We start from the raw sequence: 18292 nt of genomic DNA on the forward strand, positions 1-18292 counted from the left end.
TTGATTGCTTCTAGCTTCGACATTTCTTCCGCAAATCTATCTTGCTTTAACTACGTGCATCATCATTAGTATGTAACTATCAGCTTAGGCATGCCACAAATATAATTCATCACAAGCCATCTGAACATTAAGCACTATTCTTTTAGTCTCTCGGCCGTAAAGTATACAATAATGATAATACACATCACCCCGAAAAAAACCAACCCACCCCTCTCAGCCCATAATTATACAGTATAAAACGCCATCCTAACCAACCTTCAAATCCTTCCCAACCAATCAAACCCCAATGAAACCCCAATATACGAACCTAGTACTTACCATTCCAACTCCCTCTCACACCTATCTCTCAACAAGCCCACAACCGGATCCAGCACCGCCTTCGTATGCCTCCAACTCGCCTCGTCCCTCGTCCTCGAATAAAACACCGGACAATCCTTACTATCGCACCTAACATCATCCCCAAACGTCACCCCCATACAAGACCTACAAACCCTTTGCAAATCCACCACCCTCTTCTCCGCCGCCCGCTGTCTCGAGACGAGCTCGAACAGCGCGAGATGCGGCTGCCTTAGACAGGTCCCACAAAGCGGGGTATCGGTATCTCGTAATTTGCTCCTGCACACAATGCACGTCGACGCTTTCATGTAGGACTCCAGGGTTTTTCGCCCACCACCAGCAGCTCCACGCAACAGCGCTCCCTCGACGCGCCGCACGCGCTGCACTTTCGGCATCTCGTCGTACCATTGGCGGACGTTTGCGCCGACGAGGTTAAAGATTCGTTCGAGGGGTGGGATGAGGTTCTTCGTGATGTAGTAGTCTGCGTCTAGGTCGAGATGGGGATCGTGCAGGAGGGTTTCGGGCGGGACGCAGCGGTCGATGAGCCGGGAACCCGGGGCGCCTGTGACCACGACGTAGGGGACGCGTTCGCCGTACTGGGGCTCGGATCGGGGGTCGGCGATCATTTTCTTCGTGCTGATTAGGGCTCCTGGTGGTGGGAGGCCCCTGTCGCTGTAGGTGCCTAGGCGGACTTCTTTGGCGAAGCAGAAGTCCTGGATCGAGACGCGGCCTTGCATGATTTTTGTGCATTGGGATTGGAAGTAGCGTTTCACTTGGGAGAGGTCTGCGGTGCGGAAGAGGAGTTTGAGGGCTTTTTCTTCGATTTTTTGTTCTGCGGGAGTGCCGTCGCGGCGGACGGTTTCGATGCCTTTGGCGTCGAACTCGGGTTCTTTTTGATCGCGGTGCTCGTATTTGAAGCCCACGTAGCGTTTCTTGGCCAGGAGGACGCATGGGTGGTAGACTTTTTCAAATTTGAGTTTTACCGGGTGTGGGTTTATCGAGGTTACGGCTTTGGCGATTTCTTCGCCGATGGTGAAGGCTTCGTCGCGAGTGCGGCCTTTTAGGTAGACAAAGAGACTGTCTGTGTCGCCGTAGACTACTTCCGCGCCCCAGCGCTCGACAGAGTGGATGAAAGCGATGGCTTTTTCGAGGGTTTCGCGGCCGGATTGGACGATGCTGTCGGCAATTTCGGAGCATGGCATGCGGCCGGAGAATGAGGCAGATGTGTAGCCATAGGTGACGTTGGCGATTAGTTTCAGGGCAAGTTGTCTGTTGTTGAGGAGGCGCTGGAGCGCTTTGTCGTCTTTGTCGATTTTCATGCCGTTCTTGACCATGACTCGCGTTTCGAGGATCTCGGCGAGCATGCGTGCGAGGAGGGATTTGCGTACCTCGGGTTTCGCGTACATCATGCCGTTGGGCGCAATGTTGATCTTGTCTTGGAGTAGTTCCAGCATTCGGGGCTGTCGCTTGTAGTCGGTGAATCCCATCTTGTTCCGACCTCTCCATTGGTGTGCTCGTCCGAGAAATGTCGAGTAGCAGTAGTTGTATGCAATCATGATACTGGGGTACAAGGATTGGAAGTCTAGTACCACGAGAGGGCTGGTGTAGAAGTCGCTTTGAGGCTCCATGACCAAGGGGAGACATTCAAGTGCATTCTGTTGGCCAACTTGTTTCCTGCTTGGGGAGACGAGTATGAAATTTTCTGGTTTGGCAATGCGGAACATCAGAGATTCAACCTTGAATTGAGAGCCACGAGAAAATACTGAGAAGAAGTCGATTCCCAGTAGCCTGGCCTGCTCGCTAGTTCTGGGGATCAACTCATTTGACTCTAGGATCTCGAGATCCATTTGCACACGAGAGACGAAGTATTCGACTACTTTCAGGATGTTGCGAGGCTTTCCACTGCGGTACCATTCTGTGAGATCCTGAAACGAATAGTGCGGGACACGGCGGTGTAGTAGGTGAAAGGCCACATTTTCCTGTGTATACTGCAGCAGGTTTAGCTCGCCTCTCATAGCTCGCCAGATATTGATCATATGCCGTCCAGTCACTCGAATGGAAGAGGTGTGGTTGAATCCCCATCGGTCGGCATCCTTGCCAAATCTTCCATGGGCTTGCGACTTGACTCTAGACAGTTCGTCGCAGATATCAAAGTCATATTTCTTCCTTGCTCGCTCGATCAAGTAGCCCCAGGAGCTATTGTGAACCTCGTAGCCAGTGATGATATCGGGGTCATGCCAACGAACAATGTCTACCACTCTATTAATTAAGTCAAGCTCGGTGGTTTCGTGTTCCCAGTCGAATCTCAAAGCTTTGGATGCCTTGATATCTGGCCTGTCGTCTTCCGCTTGGGATATCATGCCAACATGGACCCCTGGCACTGTACCATTGGCATCAAGGTCCTCATCTTCCGACTGCAGGCACCAGAACACGCATGTGATCTCGTCCTCCTCTGGATTCGGCGACAGCACACCCCGGGTGTTCACGTGCACCTCCAGGCTCATGATGCTCATATACTGTGTCTGGTGCTCGACACTGGTGGATTTCCCTTTTTGTGAATATTTGAAGCCATAGTCATTCTTCTGGGTAGGGCCCTCGATCTGTGACAGGACATTCGCCTTTACTTGCTTCCGCTTGCGAGCTTGGGGCTGAGCAGCGTCTGCCTTTTCCTCGGCTTGAGACTTTTCGAACCATTCGACAACTTCTAAGCGGCTTGGAGGAACAGGGGCAAACTCCCATAACCTAGACGTAGATAACTCCCGCAACTGCTGGTCAACCGCTTCTTGTTCATACTTGTCTCTCGGTGCCGTGTATTCCCCTAGCATAGCCATAGACCGCCCTGACGGATCGAAATCGGGGAGATAGTGTATACCACTGCCTTCTAAGCGAAAATCCCTTCCTGCGTAATCTCTCGCACGGTCAGGTACATCACTCTCGTCGCTGTAGTGCGCTTTTTGATAAACAACAGACGGGTAGTCATAACAATGAGGTGTTGAAGCGACCTCACTAGTACTAGGAGACGAATTTCGCAAGAAGCAAATGCGAGCATTCATAGGCACGTTGAATGCGGCATAAAAATTTGACGCCATTTCCAGGATCTGGGGATCCAGGGCAACATCAGGCCTCGTTACAGTAACTGATGACTGCGGTAGTGATGAGTTGTTCTCCGCTCTGATGTCTTTCGAGATAACTTCTGACTCAGAACTGGTCAAATCTTTTTCTACTTCTCTAAGTTCCTTGGAAGAAGGCACACCGTCCTGGCTGAAGCGCAAGACTGTCATAGGATTATTGGGATCTTTAACAACCGGAAAGTTGAGCCTTCCACTCTGTTCAGGCCTCTTAGGACGGACTGTCGGCTGAGATAAGTTTTCTTGTGAGAGATTGCCCCTTGCAACTGCATCCGAGGTGTTGGCGGCCTCTTCGATTTTGGGGGCTGTAATGTTGAATCGATCTTCAGCCAGCAGAGACTTCCGCGGCCTATCTAGCATTTGCGATGGGGTGTCATCGAAAAATCTCTTCCGCTTGCGCGGATTAATATGGCTGAGCTCTCGGCTTTCGGTTTGTTCGAGCATTCCACCCGAACCTACTTTGCGCGTGGCACTCATTTCGTAGGCATTTAGATCATCGGTAGGATACTCGGGTACGTCCTGGGCTAGGTCGAGGTTATCTCCGTCCTGGTTATCATCTAACGCATCTGCGGCTTCCTGCCCATTGTCCTCCCCGGGTAATACGTCGAAAACATCATCGTCCGAAAGGTATGAATCATCGTCCGAGACAACAGGCCAAGCTGCGCTCTCATCCACGTTTACTTCTGCGTTTGCCGCCGTGTCTGGCTCGACAGGTTGTAGTTGATACTTATCAAAATCGTTCTTGTCCGGAAAGAAATCCTCGACACTCTGCATCGCAGTCTTTACATCCTTGGCCAAGGGCTTCTGCGAAAGTAAATCATCGAATGTTACATTACCACCACCATTCTCTTGCTTCTCCTCATCGACAGTTTGTGCAGCCATTTGGCGATACTCTTCCTCGTGGATCCAGCCACCTCGAGAAGCATCTCTCGGGTTAACAGACAAAGAGACTAGTTCGTTAGGATCAAATGGGCTACTGCCCGGTTCGAGCCCCAGACGCTTCTTCCGCCTGCGTGTCTCATCCTGCCACAAACCTGCCATGCTTGGAACAAGCCGTTCATCAGAAGTCATTTGATTAAAGAGTTCAGTGAAATCCTGGTGTATAGGTCTTTCGCTGATTTCTGAGCGGTTTAAAATGTCCTGAACGCAAATATCGACCTCCAGGGGGCAATGGCTCTGCTTTGGAAAAACAGACTCGTCTAACAAATCGTCGGGTTGTACTGATCGGTCGTGCCAGCGATGGGATAGATCAGTAAGCTCAAAGTATTCCGGGATGGGACTGCGGAACTTGACCTTGCTACACTTCAAATAGGCACATCCGTACAAACTGTAGTCACACATCCACTGCGGAATGAACTGCAGGTGACTTTCGTATGGCTGTAGAGGGCGTTTAAGGATGGCGCCCTGAAGTAGCAAGTCCGCCAGCCTGGTCATGTAAATGGGGCTCATAAGATAGATTTTAAAGTAGAACTTATAGCCCACATGATACCCATAGAAGGGAACACCCTTCACCAGAGTGATGTGGGCGACGAAGGGGATCTTCTTGGCATTTTCGTTGCGATTGTAGCTTACTGCCAATGCGTGATCGATCGAGAGACGGAGACTCCTGAGTGCGGAGTTCACTATAGAGAACTTAGCTGCTTGTACAAATTCATGTAGGTACATCTCTCATCAGACCAACCTTTCTCTGTCTCCAGATCACCGTCATACTCGACATACAAATAAGGAAAGGCGCCATGCACATGGACGCACACCTTCTGGCCAGTCTCCGTGGCCCCAAATATCCTAATTACGGGAACTTTCGATCTATCATTTTTCCCAGCCGCACCATCCCCGTGAGGCAGAGGAGGGTCGAGATCTGACGGAGTTGCTTGGTAGTGGTCCACGCAGTTGAGGCGCACTTGAAAGGGCTCCATAGCTTGATTCTCAAGACAGCGGAAGCTGTCAGCGACCGAACGCGCGAGAAATCCCGAGTCGCGTCATGTCAATTATTCGAGTACCAACAGCATCGCACACTGCTTCGCCGTCAATATCTCTCTTATGACTGCGACGTGTAGGAAGTTGTGGTTGAGTTTACGCGACTGGGTGGCGCGGGTAATACGCCAGGTCACGTGAATGATACGGAACCGTCGTCGTCTTTCATCAGCGCGGAGATAGGAATCATGAACTCGACGTTCACACGCATTTGCTGGTCTTCCCAGAGACACTTGAGTCCTTTGGCAGCGCAATAGCCCTTAATTACTTCTTTCATAATTTGCGCCTGCTGTTCCCTACCATCCGCCATCATGTCTAAAAAGCCCGCCGATGTGGCGTCGAAAGAGCGCAACGAATACATTCCGTCTTTCATTTCGAAAAAGCCGTTCTACATTGACGACGACTCTCAAGCCAATGACTATCTAGAGCATCAACGTCTGCAAAAGTCGACGGCAGAGCAGTCAAAATGGTACGAGCGCGGCAAGCGTGCTGGTCCCGCGGCCACCAAGTACCGGAAAGGCGCCTGTGAGAACTGCGGCGCCATGACCCACAAAACGAAAGAGTGTCTGAGTCGCCCTCGGAAGCACGGTGCCAAATGGACCGGTAAAGATATCCAGGCGGATGAAGTCATACAAGACGTCAACATGGGGTGGGATGCGAAGAGAGATCGGTGGAACGGCTACGATCCGAGCGAATATCGACAAGTGGTGGAGGAATACGAGGAACTTGAGAAATTGAAACGGGTCACAAAACAGGATGGCGATAATGAGGGCAAGGATGGTGAGGGCGATGACGATGAAGATGCGCCCCAGGAGGAAGCCCGCTACGCTGAGGAGTCCGACATGGGAAGACAACAGAGCACCGCCACTCGCAACCTCCGTATCCGAGAAGATACGGCAAAGTATTTGCTGAACTTAGACCTTGATTCAGCCAAGTACGACCCGAAGACACGACGGATGGTTGATATGGGTGCACAGGATGACCAAGCAGCAGCACTTGTTGCCGAGGAGAACTTTGTCCGCGCTTCGGGTGATGCTGCAGAGTTTGAGAAGGCACAAAGATATGCCTGGGAATCGCAGGAACGTGGTGCGCAGAAGGTCCACCTGCAGGCAAACCCCACAGCTGGAGAAGTCATGCGGAAGAAGGAGGAGGCGGAGAGTTTGGCCAAACGTGATGCTCAACGAAAGGCTCTTTTGGAAAAGTATGGTGGTCAAGAGCACCTCGACCCCACACCGCTGCGGGATACAATGGTCGTCGAGAACGAACAGTTTGTCGAATATGACGAAACGGGTGCGATTAAGGGCGCACCAAAGAAGGCGGCCAAATCGAAATATGCTGAAGACATCTTTACGAACAACCACACATGCGTTTGGGGAAGTTGGTGGCACAACTTTGAGTGGGGATATGCCTGCTGCTTTTCTACCGTCAAAAACAGTTACTGTACTGGTGAAGATGGGAAGCGCGCATTCCAGGAAGCGGATCAGCTGCTGATGCTACCTGAGAACGGGGACGATGCTGATGAGCCGTCCGGTGAACATGAGGAAGCTAACGACGGGCATGAAACTATTGACGATGCTCAAACCTCAGAGCAGCCAAAGGATTCATCTAACACCAATACGAAGAAGAGAACGCTCATCGAGGTGCAGTCTGGCATTACCGAGGAAGAAATCGAATCATACAAGCGAAGCCGACTTGCGGCGGACGATCCTATGGCCGCATTCATCGGCAAAGACGACCTTGTATAGCGCTCCTATAAATCTCATAGTTTATCAGATCTGCTATATAGGCGCCTAGTACTTGTCATAGATACCCAATCAAATTGTGCATATCCTGATATCTTCTTTTATAGCTATAAATCTGTTAAGTCTACTCTGTAGTCCCAATATCTGTATAGATTCTTCATCACTATCTGGACTAAGTACGGAGTAGTTAGGTAAATGCATAGATAGCCTTATTGCTCCCGGGCCGTGATGCTCTAGTCCACTAGTAGCTTAGCGCAATGGAGCAACAAAGTGGATCCCGCCGGAGCAAAACAAAAATTACTCTTTGCAGGTATGCAGTCATGTGACAGGCTCACCCTTGAGGCTGTCGGCGAATCACGGGACCAGGGCACAAGCCCTGACAACCACAACTCGCTAAGCGACACCACCCCAGATCCCAGAGCAACTTCGATACGCCCAGCGACGACGACAACGACAACCAGCCCTTCAACGGAATCGCCAGGTAGGTCCATTTTGCGCCCTCACGTGGGATTATTGTCATTTTTCCCCAGGCCGGGAATTTTTTTTTTATCTGGATTTTTCGTCGCTAACAAATTGTGCCATATAGTTCCACATAATTCAAGATGAGTACGTGCCAACGCGATATACCACCGCCCAGTCCGATCTATCGACGAGAACAATATCCAGACTGACATACCGATTCTGTTTACAGCGAAGGGTACCTCCAGCTTCGGAAAGCGCCACAACAAGACTCACACTCTTTGCCGGCGTTGTGGTCAGTATTTTACACTACTCCGAAAATTTATATATATCCTCCGGGCGGAAATTATTATATACGGGATATCTCTACAATCAACGGAACGGGAGAGAAGGAACGGAATAATAAATGACTGCCGGGAGAGATATATATGAAGGTTATCGGGAAACGACCAGATGGGCTAATACGTTCGGATTGAATTCAGGCCGCCGCTCCTTCCACGTCCAGAAGTCGACTTGCTCCAACTGCGGTTACCCTGCCGCTAAGACTCGCAAGTGTACGAATCCTTTTCCCCAAAATCCCACCATCGAAGAACAGCCGCTGGTTCCTTGAAACCTTGGATACGGATTGTATGAAAGTGTTTGGATGAACATATTGGCTTACGAAGTTCGTTTTATACAGTCAACTGGAGCGAGAAGGCCAAGCGCAGAAAGACCACCGGCTCCGGCAGAATGCGTCACCTCAAGGAGGTCCACCGCCGCTTCCACAACGGCTTCCAGGTCGGCACCCCCAAGGGCGCTCGTGGTCCCGAGAACCACTAGATTCCCCCCTTTCGATGACTGTCGCGTTTTCGTTTCGTTCTCGGAGGCTGGAGGCAGGGCTGGTATGACAGGGCCGGTTGGCATTTGACGACGTGAAACGGGTCGCAATGCTAGGGGCAATAAAAAAAGACGCTATTCCCCGTGGAGTTGGTGTTGGGACGGTCTTTTTTTCATATTTGCCGTCATAGCATTTCTTTATTCTAGAGAGAAACAAAAATGGCATATATTGACGACAATGTGAAAGAAAACAAAAGACGCTCGTCTTCTCTCTCTGGGGATGTTATCCTTTTTTTCTGTTTCAAAAGAAAGAAATGAAATGGGAAAGTTCATACAAGATTTTCCTTGTTTTATTTAGGGCTGGCGGATGTCCCATGTCGTGGCAGATGCAGTTTGAGATTATTCGTCCAATGTGATCTGTCTACTTGAATACAATCTACCCTTCGAGGCGTACGATCTGGTTTCTGCGACAACAGGTGTGTTCTTTTTCGATCCAATTGCGACAAAGTTTTTATTTACCCCCGGTCTATTATCTTTTTGCATGCGCGCCTGAACGCCTGAGCATGACATGGAATGATGCAACAACTTTGGTATCTATTCACCTCGCCCGAAGACGCTCACGCCACCATCCCTCTGGACAAAGTATAGAACTTCCTTCTCTTCCCAGTGACTACTGGCCTCGGTGCTGTCATTTTGCCCCCACGCGCCACCTTTGCTGACCCTCAGCACACCGCTGACATCCCTTGCGGCACCCGTTTCAAGGTTTCGGAGCTGCATAACCATGTGCGCCCGATGAGCCGACCCGATAGCAAACGCGGCATGCTCAGTCTCCAGCGGAGTTGCTCCCTGGTGTGCCGATGCGGAAGCATTGTGGATCAACGGGGAGTCTGAAGACACCGTCATGACTGTTGCATGAGCGTACTAGGCGAATAAGCTCGCGGTCAGCGGATATGGTTCCCGTTCAAAGACTGCCTGTGGAGATTCGTAGCATACCTGTTGTAGCCCCATCACCCAATCTCCCATCTCTGTAGCGCCTATGCCCCTGCTCGGGCCCGTAGCGGCTAGTAGCAGATCCGGTTGATCGAGAACCAATAAAACCTCGGGCTCTTCCTGTTCATCTCCGGATGTTGATGATTTCAGGTCATTGATCACCGCCGCAATGTCTTTCTCGAGCGCATCCAAAGCTGCATTCCCATTTCCTGATAGGTGAAGTCGCTTGACTGGCCCGACTTCTCTCGATGTTGGAGGGTTCGGAGGGGCAGCGACTGGCCGAGCGGCGGGTTGCGGTCCTCGCGTGGGAATGGGACCGGGCTGCGACCTGAGAGGCAGGACTGTCCGGGGTAGCACTGTTCCTCGTAGTGAGGCTTGTGATATTGGTGTTTGGGACGAAGTGCTAGGGGGAGCAGCGAAGAGTTCGGAGAGTCCGTCAACGAAGGCGAACTGGCGTTTGTCTGTGAGGCGGGCAAGGTCGAGGCCCTGGTCGGGTCAGTATTGTTGCCAGTTATTTGAGTAAATTGACAGCAGATAGATGAATTTGCGAGGAATTTGAACTACCAAATTCCCCACAAGGCCTGGATAGCCCATAAGACCACATGGAGCGACGTGAAGGATGTTCACAAACATACCAATCTCTTGGCCTCGGACCTCCAAAATTCCCAACCCCGCAGAAAACTCACGAGCACGACCTTTCTCTTTCTCCCATTGTTAGTGTCGCTGAGGCCCGCAACAGCGTCTGACGTCGAAGACGAATTCAGGGCAGCATATAGAAATCGAAGAACTAGCCAATTCCCTGTTGCGCCGAGGACTGAGGATAGGACTGTGAGGGACGACGGCGGCAGAGACGATACGTAGGGAGTGAGGAGGGGTGGGAGGGGCGGTTGGCTAGGCATCGCACTGAGAGCGTCGCAACTGCTCCGTGTTCAAGATTGTACGGTCGGATAGCACTGACGATGTCTCCAAGCAGATGGAGATGACTTCAAGTTCGGGATTGGAAATGTAGAGCACAAAACTGTATTTTTCGTCTACTGTTTTTGTAAATGACGTTGTATGAAATAGGATTTCCTGCGGATTTTTGCGATTGGTCGACAACGGTGCCAAGACAAGTCACTGGATCGATCAATACGGAAGGTGCAGTACTACCTACAACAGATGGTCGTGGTCTTCTCCCTGCTCATCTCTGGGATAACTTCTTTCTCGCCTGCTTGTTATCGTATCCTTCATCGTCTCGCAAGTCTGCTTCGCTTATTCTGGGCTGAGCTACTGAGCTGGCTAGTGTATCAGCAATGAAGCGCTGATCACATCCCCGAGCTCAGTGCTGTACCCGAACTAAATATATTCTAAGCGGTGCTCCTGGGCTAGTATGCTAACTACGCGCCCTCTGCGTGCTGCTAATAGTTCGCTGAGACGGAAATGATCATAGTATTACACTCCGAAACATCCGGCAGAATTCCTCTGCAGGAAGCTCCCAAAGGTCACTCGACAGTTTCATGGACTACAATTCCATTGCGGCATTGTCCTCCGCATCAGGAGATATCTCGGACGCTCTCGCGATTCCAGGCCGTTCACTACATTAGCTTCACGTCACCCGTGCCGATCACTGAGGCATTTTATGCGAACTGCTGAATACCCTACGCTCGTTTCAGGCTAAGTTATGCCGTATGATTGTGATTATCATCTCAGAGCCGTGAGGGGAATGGTCCTTCCTGCCTGATGCGACGCCGTTGATTCCTGAAATTCCAGGAGGAAATTTTCGGCCCGTCACCTGACTGGCTCCCCCACACGAGCCAAAAGTCCATCAGCAATCATCGTCGCACTCGCTGGTCGAGCATCCATCCAGGCCTCGTCCTCTTCTCGCCGATTTATAAATTTAGAGCGTTGGAGCCGTACCCGATAACTTATCGTCCGGCTCCAAAAGCGTTGGGCCCTTAACTGCTTCCGCGCCGATCGTAAGTTGGCCGCCCCATCCATGTCCCTCGCTCCAAGCGTGTTACACTCAGGCACCTCGCTTTTTATCCCAAACCCCACCGGTCTTGGAGACGTTTAAGTGCCTGTTACCCAGACCTCCTGTACATGTATCCATCCATCGCTAAAACTGGAATCTGTGACACTCGACCATCCCTCTTGCTATATTCCAGCCTGTAAAAAGATGTGTCTACAAAAGTACTCATGTTCTTCATACTTCGCCCGACGCATTTGCGGCGCAGATCAATATCGATCACGATTAGCGCTGTAGTTGATGGCTAACAAAGTCTCCCCAGATGACATCAGTTTGGTGTACATATCAGCGCGCACGAGACTTGGGGTACACCAAAATTGACTTTCGACGTTAAATATGGCCAGTACTCGTGATTCTCACTCCTATGCTGTGAGTACCCCATGTAAAGGGGAAGAGGTAATCTATCAAGCTAATTGTGAGCACCTAGTGTGATGAATGCCGGCTCCGGAAGTCCAAGGTAAGCAGCTCCTAAGCAGTTACTCGGCATCTAGCTAAGCTCCATCGCAGTGCTCGAAAGAGAAGCCGACATGCGCACAATGCAAACAGCTGAACAAAGAATGCAATTACAGTCCCAAGGTCACCAGAAGCCCTCTAACACGACAGTAAGTACTTCCACTGCCTGGGGATTCAGTGTCGTCGTCAAACTCCCATTACTCATGGGAACCATTCATTCGCTAATTCTTGCTTAGACACCTGACCTACGTGGAGGAGCGCTTACAGGCCTTTGAAACAGCGTTGTCAAGGTTGTTTCCAGGCGGCGATCTGGATGCCACCGTTCGTTCTTTATTGCACGATCAGGAGGGTCCACCAAAACCTGGATCCTCGAAGTCCTCGTCCCGGCATTCAACCCCTGCAAAAGCTGAGCCGGATCGGGCCGAACCAGCCCCGGAAGCGCTGCCGCAGCAGGCTGATGGATTCGACTGGGCGGAGAACAAAATCACAGTTGGCGACCTGACCGATGGCATGGCAGCCCTGTCCATTAAGCCAGAAGGAGCTGGCTATTTTGGTCAGTGTGTCCGACTGCTTTGCAACACGAATTGCAAATACTAACTGTCTATAATAGGCGCATCTTCAAGCGTTGTGCCGCTCCGAGCGTTGTTGAAGCATGGCTTTGACCTTAACATTCCTGCCAGATCCTCAAAATCAAGTTATAGCATGGAAAGAGTGCCCTTGAAGGCTCAACTGCTCAGCACCGCGCCCTCTGGTCTCGTCGAACAAGCTTTCATGGATGCATTCTTCCTCAACTACCATACCAGCTACCCTTTTGTCCATGAAGGTACGTTCCGAGCGCAGTTTTACGAGCAAGTTCCGCGACCACATGGTCAGGCATGGCAGATTCTATTGAACACGATCTTGGCTTTGGGGGCGTGGAGTATCGGTGACGATAACTCCGACTTGGATATTACATTCTATCAAGAAGCGAGAGGTCATTTACAGCAGGTGTCTGTGTTCGAAACCGGAAACCTCACTCTTGTTCAGGCCTTACTGCTGTTGAGCAACTATGCCCAGAAACGGAACAAGCCCAATACCGGATGGAACTTTCTCGGGTTGGCAGTTAGGATGGCCATGAGTTTGGGCCTCCACAAAGAATTCCCGGGTTGGAAGATCAGCCTTCTTCAGCGCGAGGTTAGGCGGCGTCTGTGGTGGGGAGTTTACATCTTCGATAGTGGTGCGGCCAAGACTTTCGGCCGGCCTATTCTCTTGCCTGAAGACGATGTCATGGACGCGAAACATGTACTCAATATCCATGATGAGGTAAGACTCGACTCTGTGATTATAAACCCTCTATTACGGCCTACAATGTCTGATTTATCCTACAGGCTCTTACGCCCCTCACTACCACTCTACCTCCTGAAGTCAACGAACCAACTCTCTATTCCGGATTAATAGCTCAGGCTAGGTTTCATCTCCTCACCAACAGTGTCTACCAGCGTCTCATCTCAGGCCCAAGTTTGACGCCAGAGGAAACGCTCGGCCTCCAAAGGCCTATGGAGGAATGGTACAATGGCCTTCCTGATTACTTCAAGCAGCCCCCCACACCGATATCGGATGCATTCGCTCTTGTCCGCAATCGGCTAATGTGGCGCGACTGGAACTTGAGGATCCTTCTGTACCGTCCCATTCTTCTTCGTTGGGCATCGCGTCGATGGACGCCAAACTCGGCTCCCGAACCCGAGGATCCGCTTGAGGCGGATTGTAGGAGGCTTTGTCTTCGAAATGCGCGTTTGACAATATCATCGATCGCAGATTTCGTGAATAATCACGTCTGCACGAGGATCGGCGCATGGTACATGTTGTATGTCTCATGGGAAAAAAAGAACCCCTAAATTTTTTCTCTCCTCACATCACTGACATCCATAATAGATACTTCCTGTTTCAAGCTGGTGTAATCCCGATCATCTTGCTTATGACTGACCCAACAAGTACGGACGCCCCCAGCTGGCTCCAGGAGATCGAGTCCACGAAGAAGCTCCTGGTACACCCTTCTCTCAGCAACAACCGCCTTGCGACTCGTTGCTTGGAAGTTGTCAATCGGCTCTGTTCGCCTGCATACACGAGTGCCGCCGCCGATAAGACTGCGGGACAGACAGCACCCATATTAATGCCCTTTTCCGATCAACTCTTCAACGATCCGACCTTTGGTAGCATGTTTCCGGACGTGGACCAGGAGCTCAACCTTGCTGGCATGGACTTCTCGGAATGGGTAAATTTCCCTCCGCAGAATGAGTTTGTCTGATCATCTGTCGATGCCGAGATGAGATGATTTCGGGACTAGAGTCGGTCAGGGCCATACATGAACGTAATGGAGCCTACAGAACAAAAGAGGATTTCACAGCCCGAACTTCATTCCTCGAAGGACCCGTTTCTTAAACTGTCACACAAAAGGGAACCCGCCATTTGATATGCAGGCGGAAAATTGCAAGTGATCTTAAAAGTTATGGACCATCAAGCAACGTCCTCTTCCTCCTGTGCGAAGGGCTTCACGAATTCTGGGTCGACCGTGGGACCATCAATGCCACGCAGTTGAGCCTCGATTCCGACAATACGCTGTTTTTCCTCATGGGCAGCCGTGTCACCAAAGATGAGATCCATATCTTCCAGAGTCTAAACAAGGTAGCCATGTTAGTGACGTCTAAAGGATAGCCAAGGGCAACCCAAGCATACCTTTCCACGGGTCTCTGGGATAAAGAAGAACGTGAACCCGAATGCCAGGAGGCAGAAAGCTGCGAAAAAGATATAGGTACCCCAGGTGATCGAGTCAAGCATATCAGGGGTGACGAGGCCGATGATACTAGGTGCAAATGTCGAGAATGAGTCATGACCATCATGATTAAAAAACTGGATAAAAAACATAGGACTTCCTCAACATACAAGTTACACATCCAAGTAGCGGAAGTTGTGATGGAGATAGCTTTGGAGCGTATGGATAGATTGAAGATTTCCGATGGCAGGACCCATCCGATAGGAGCTATATGCGCATTAGCAAGATCCACTTTAGACCTGAAACATACTAAACAAACCAAAAGAGTATGAGAAGTTGATATCGTAGATATAGATGAACGCGATCCCGGCCCATCCGGCAGACTGATGATGGACTAGATCCGATCCGTAGACCCCAATAATCGCACCCACGATTACCAGTGAGATACAGGTCCCCGTGGCACCGGACATGAGCAAACCTCTTCGACCGACTTTGTCGATCAGGAAAAGCGCAGGGAGGGTGCTAAGGCAATTGATGATCCCGTAGACTCCGGTGGCTAGGAGGGAGCTCTGTTTGGTCGTGTCAGTCTCATCAGCTCCTCCTGAGATAAATAAGATAAGGTTAAAGCGTACGGTGTTTCCATCAAGGCCCAGCTGAGCGAAAATTGTTGGTGCGTAGTAGATTATAGCTGTGGGGGTACTTTAGCTCATATTATGGGTAAGAAAGAGGGAAGGGGAGGAAATGGCATACCGTTACAGCCCATAAACTGCTGAAAGAACATAATACAGCATCCGATCGCTAGGCGCTTGAATCGCGCCCATGTGGTTACGAGTGAGATATACTACATTGTCATAGATGAATTAGAACGATGCTCAATGTTGAATTGGGGGAGGGGGGAAACGAACCTGCGCAGCATGCAGCCTGAACCCAGATAACTCCGGGAACCGTTCTCTAGCGAAACTGTTCTCTAACATGATGGATGCTTTGATCTCGAGGTATTCGTTTGTTAGGTCTGGGTTGTTTGTAGATTGTCGACGTAGCCTGGAAAGTGCCTGGAGAGCTTCGTCGTCTCGTTCTTTCATTAGTAGCCATCTAGGGGAGTCTGGGAAAAAGAGCATCCCCAGGCCGAGTGTAAGGGCTGGGATGATCTGGATGGCTAGTGGTAGACGCCAGGATGCTTCGGATTGGCCGGTGCAGATGCCGTCGGAGGGGATGTCTGTGTAGGGATCAAAGGATGGGGAGGAGGCGGTGCCGCCTGTGTAAGGAATATTGGGGGCGCAGCGGGTGCCCCCGATGTAGTTTGTGCCGTAGTCAATCCAGTAACTGATTAGGATGCCGTTGGTGACGGAGACTGATTGGGTTAGTGGTTGTGAGATGGGACTGGAGTGAGGGGATACTACTCACGTTGTTGGAGAACGACAAGACCACCGCGTATTTCGGGAATGGAGACCTGTTGGGTGAAGGTGAGTACTATGGTTATCGTGTTGAATGTGTGGGAGAAGGTTCATACTTCGGAGATATACAGAGGTACCACCATGGTTAGTTGCCCAACGGCTACGCCTGCGATTGCACGTCCTGTGGCGTGTAAGCGGTAGTCTGGGAAAGGGTATTGGCAATGTCCAAGCAAGGATGCATACCAGCAAAGAGCATTGGTATATTAACGGCACCGCATTGGATGGCGGACCCAACGACGAATACAACGACAGCGGTGATGATGGATAGTTTGCGGCCTATTCGGTCTACGATAGGGCCGTTGATGAGGGAGCCAAACCAAGCAGCTATTGATACAGTGAGTGAGCATTCGTTCATTATGGTGAAATAATTGGCAAAGCAGGACGCGGCATACAGATTAATAGGGTCGACACAAACCACCCCTTGAAGCTGCTGTCCATGTATACTCGAGGGAATCGAGCGCCGAATGATTGCATGGTTATCACACCGGAAACCACGCCCTGATCATAGCCAAAGAGCAGCCCACCTAAGGTGGAGAACTAGTAGATGTTGGATCGGGTCAGAACAATGTCTGGTTCTTCTTGGGTATATGAAAACTCACCGATGCAACGCCCAGCAGGTAGGGGTTTTGGTATATCAAGGCGAAACCGCCATTGGGATTCTGAGTACTGGAGGCCATAGCTGCATACTCCTTCAGAGCTAGACACTGGACGCATAATGAGGACGTAACTGATATTCTAGGATCGTTGTCTTCTTATAATCATGCGCAACTCACCTATGCTAACTTCTCCCACTCGAAGAAGCATCAAGCTAGAACGGAGAGGTGTGCTCCGTCCAATGGAGAGAGAATCCCACGTTCTGACGACGACAGCACCGAGTTTAGAAACAAGTCACGGGAGGAGTCAACTGGAGAGTATCAACAAAGTCGGAGAAGAGTACTCCGCAAAAGGTAGTAAATTCACCCTTGTCATGACAGCAGCATCAGAAGAGGTACCACGGAAAGGTTGATGCGGGGAAATGGATGCTTGGATTGGCGTCGAGAGGAAGCGGAGTTGCTCCGTGGACCCCACCGTGGGGAAGAGGAACCAGGATTCGGGCCATGTTTAGAGTTGTTGACCGAAGATCCCAAGCAAAAGTTCGGTTGGTGTGGGTTGTGCCTTCAGGAAATGTTGATGAGAAGTAGATGATGACTTCTTGTTTGATAGAAAAATCAGATGATGCTTGGCCATCATGTGATGGCCATGGACTGGTTTCAGATCGTCTACGTTTGCCCGAATCAGCACTGTGCACAGCCAGCTTAAGGATCTAGGTACACAGACATCCCAAAAGTCTTATGGATCTACCGGGTAAGCAGCCGAGACCAGGAATAACCAACAGATATTAGTGCGGATACTAATTCACAGACGACTGTATACGACATTCAGCTACTTCTGCCCCCTCCCCTCCCCTCACACATTCAGATCACAGCACGTTGCGTCATAACCTCCCAATGCTACGTGAAGCGGGATGATGACTCAATCACTTGTCGAAGAGGTGGCACAGTCTCCTGTTGTGGCAGTTGTATCTCAAAACAACATGAAATGAGGGGTTGGGTCATCGTATGCACGCCGGGTATATGATGCAACAGTCGCATGTGGGATGCTTATCGGGCAAGCATTTGATAGGCTTTCAAGCAGCCACCATGCAAGACATCCCTGCAGACAAAGGACTGAGGAGGTTTACACAAACAAGATGTAGGACTTGTCATCGATGGTGTCTGGGCTGGTTGATCCCGAGTGGCATGCGGGGAGGCCTTGCGAAACTGTATAAGCACGTTCTGACTGTGATTTTGCAGCTCAGGTATGCCGTGCTTTGCTTGCCCATCGCACTGATGCGTGCGTCATTCAGCAGTTGGGATTAAGAAGGGTAAATGAGTGGTTATATCCCGAGTCTCACAATTTGCACCTAGAGCTGAAGCTAACCCACGCCCACCGAATGCGACGCACAGCACAGACGCTAAAATAGAACAGACAGGCTGTTGGAGCAATTAGGAATACGAGCAAGAAAGCCACAACCTCGCCAAATGCCATACTGATAAACAATACGCTTCTTCGCCAAGCCAAGCACTAGGACAATAGCCTCCGTTTCACCCTGCTGGAAACCAGACTTGCATATTCGATGGAAAGAGCGTAACATATATTATTCGGGG

The 18292-nt window shown here is 50.6% G+C and overlaps 6 protein-coding genes across 6 annotated transcripts; 3 read left to right on the forward strand and 3 right to left on the reverse strand.

The window, feature by feature from the left end:
* Window positions 1-46: 46 nt before the first annotated feature.
* On the reverse strand, window positions 47-5380 carry An11g09550 (uncharacterized protein; the record flags this gene model as incomplete). The annotated part of the gene is made up of 3 exons (XM_001394876.3): window positions 47-50; window positions 319-5086; window positions 5146-5380. The coding sequence occupies 3 exons, from the start codon at window positions 5378-5380 to the stop codon at window positions 47-49; spliced, it is 5007 nt and encodes a 1668-aa protein (XP_001394913.3).
* A 369-nt stretch (window positions 5381-5749) lies between these two features.
* An11g09560 (uncharacterized protein) lies at window positions 5750-7183 on the forward strand (the record flags this gene model as incomplete). Its single annotated transcript, XM_001394877.1, has 1 exon — window positions 5750-7183. One exon carries the CDS (start codon window positions 5750-5752, stop codon window positions 7181-7183), a length of 1434 nt encoding a protein of 477 aa, XP_001394914.1.
* Window positions 7184-8045: 862 nt separating this feature from the next.
* On the forward strand, window positions 8046-8458 carry An11g09570 (60S ribosomal protein eL37; the record flags this gene model as incomplete). Its single annotated transcript, XM_001394878.3, has 2 exons — window positions 8046-8193; window positions 8319-8458. The coding sequence occupies 2 exons, from the start codon at window positions 8046-8048 to the stop codon at window positions 8456-8458; spliced, it is 288 nt and encodes a 95-aa protein (XP_001394915.3).
* A 591-nt stretch (window positions 8459-9049) lies between these two features.
* Window positions 9050-10344, reverse strand: An11g09580 (uncharacterized protein; the record flags this gene model as incomplete). Its single annotated transcript, XM_059750514.1, has 3 exons — window positions 9050-9376; window positions 9449-9931; window positions 10081-10344. The coding sequence occupies 3 exons, from the start codon at window positions 10342-10344 to the stop codon at window positions 9050-9052; spliced, it is 1074 nt and encodes a 357-aa protein (XP_059601673.1).
* Window positions 10345-11786: 1442 nt separating this feature from the next.
* Window positions 11787-14187, forward strand: An11g09590 (uncharacterized protein; the record flags this gene model as incomplete). The annotated part of the gene is made up of 7 exons (XM_001394880.3): window positions 11787-11819; window positions 11878-11907; window positions 11958-12052; window positions 12140-12456; window positions 12514-13205; window positions 13271-13746; window positions 13815-14187. The coding sequence occupies 7 exons, from the start codon at window positions 11787-11789 to the stop codon at window positions 14185-14187; spliced, it is 2016 nt and encodes a 671-aa protein (XP_001394917.1).
* Window positions 14188-14431: 244 nt separating this feature from the next.
* Window positions 14432-16783, reverse strand: An11g09600 (uncharacterized protein; the record flags this gene model as incomplete). Its single annotated transcript, XM_059750515.1, has 9 exons — window positions 14432-14919; window positions 14963-15340; window positions 15403-15493; window positions 15558-16003; window positions 16057-16102; window positions 16163-16227; window positions 16290-16430; window positions 16499-16643; window positions 16706-16783. 9 exons carry the CDS (start codon window positions 16781-16783, stop codon window positions 14432-14434), a joined length of 1878 nt encoding a protein of 625 aa, XP_059601674.1.
* Between the last annotated feature and the right edge of the window lie 1509 nt (window positions 16784-18292).

The sequence above is a fragment of the Aspergillus niger genome (assembly GCF_000002855.4).
Source record: "Aspergillus niger supercontig An11".
Taxonomy (NCBI): Eukaryota; Fungi; Ascomycota; class Eurotiomycetes; order Eurotiales; family Aspergillaceae; genus Aspergillus; species Aspergillus niger.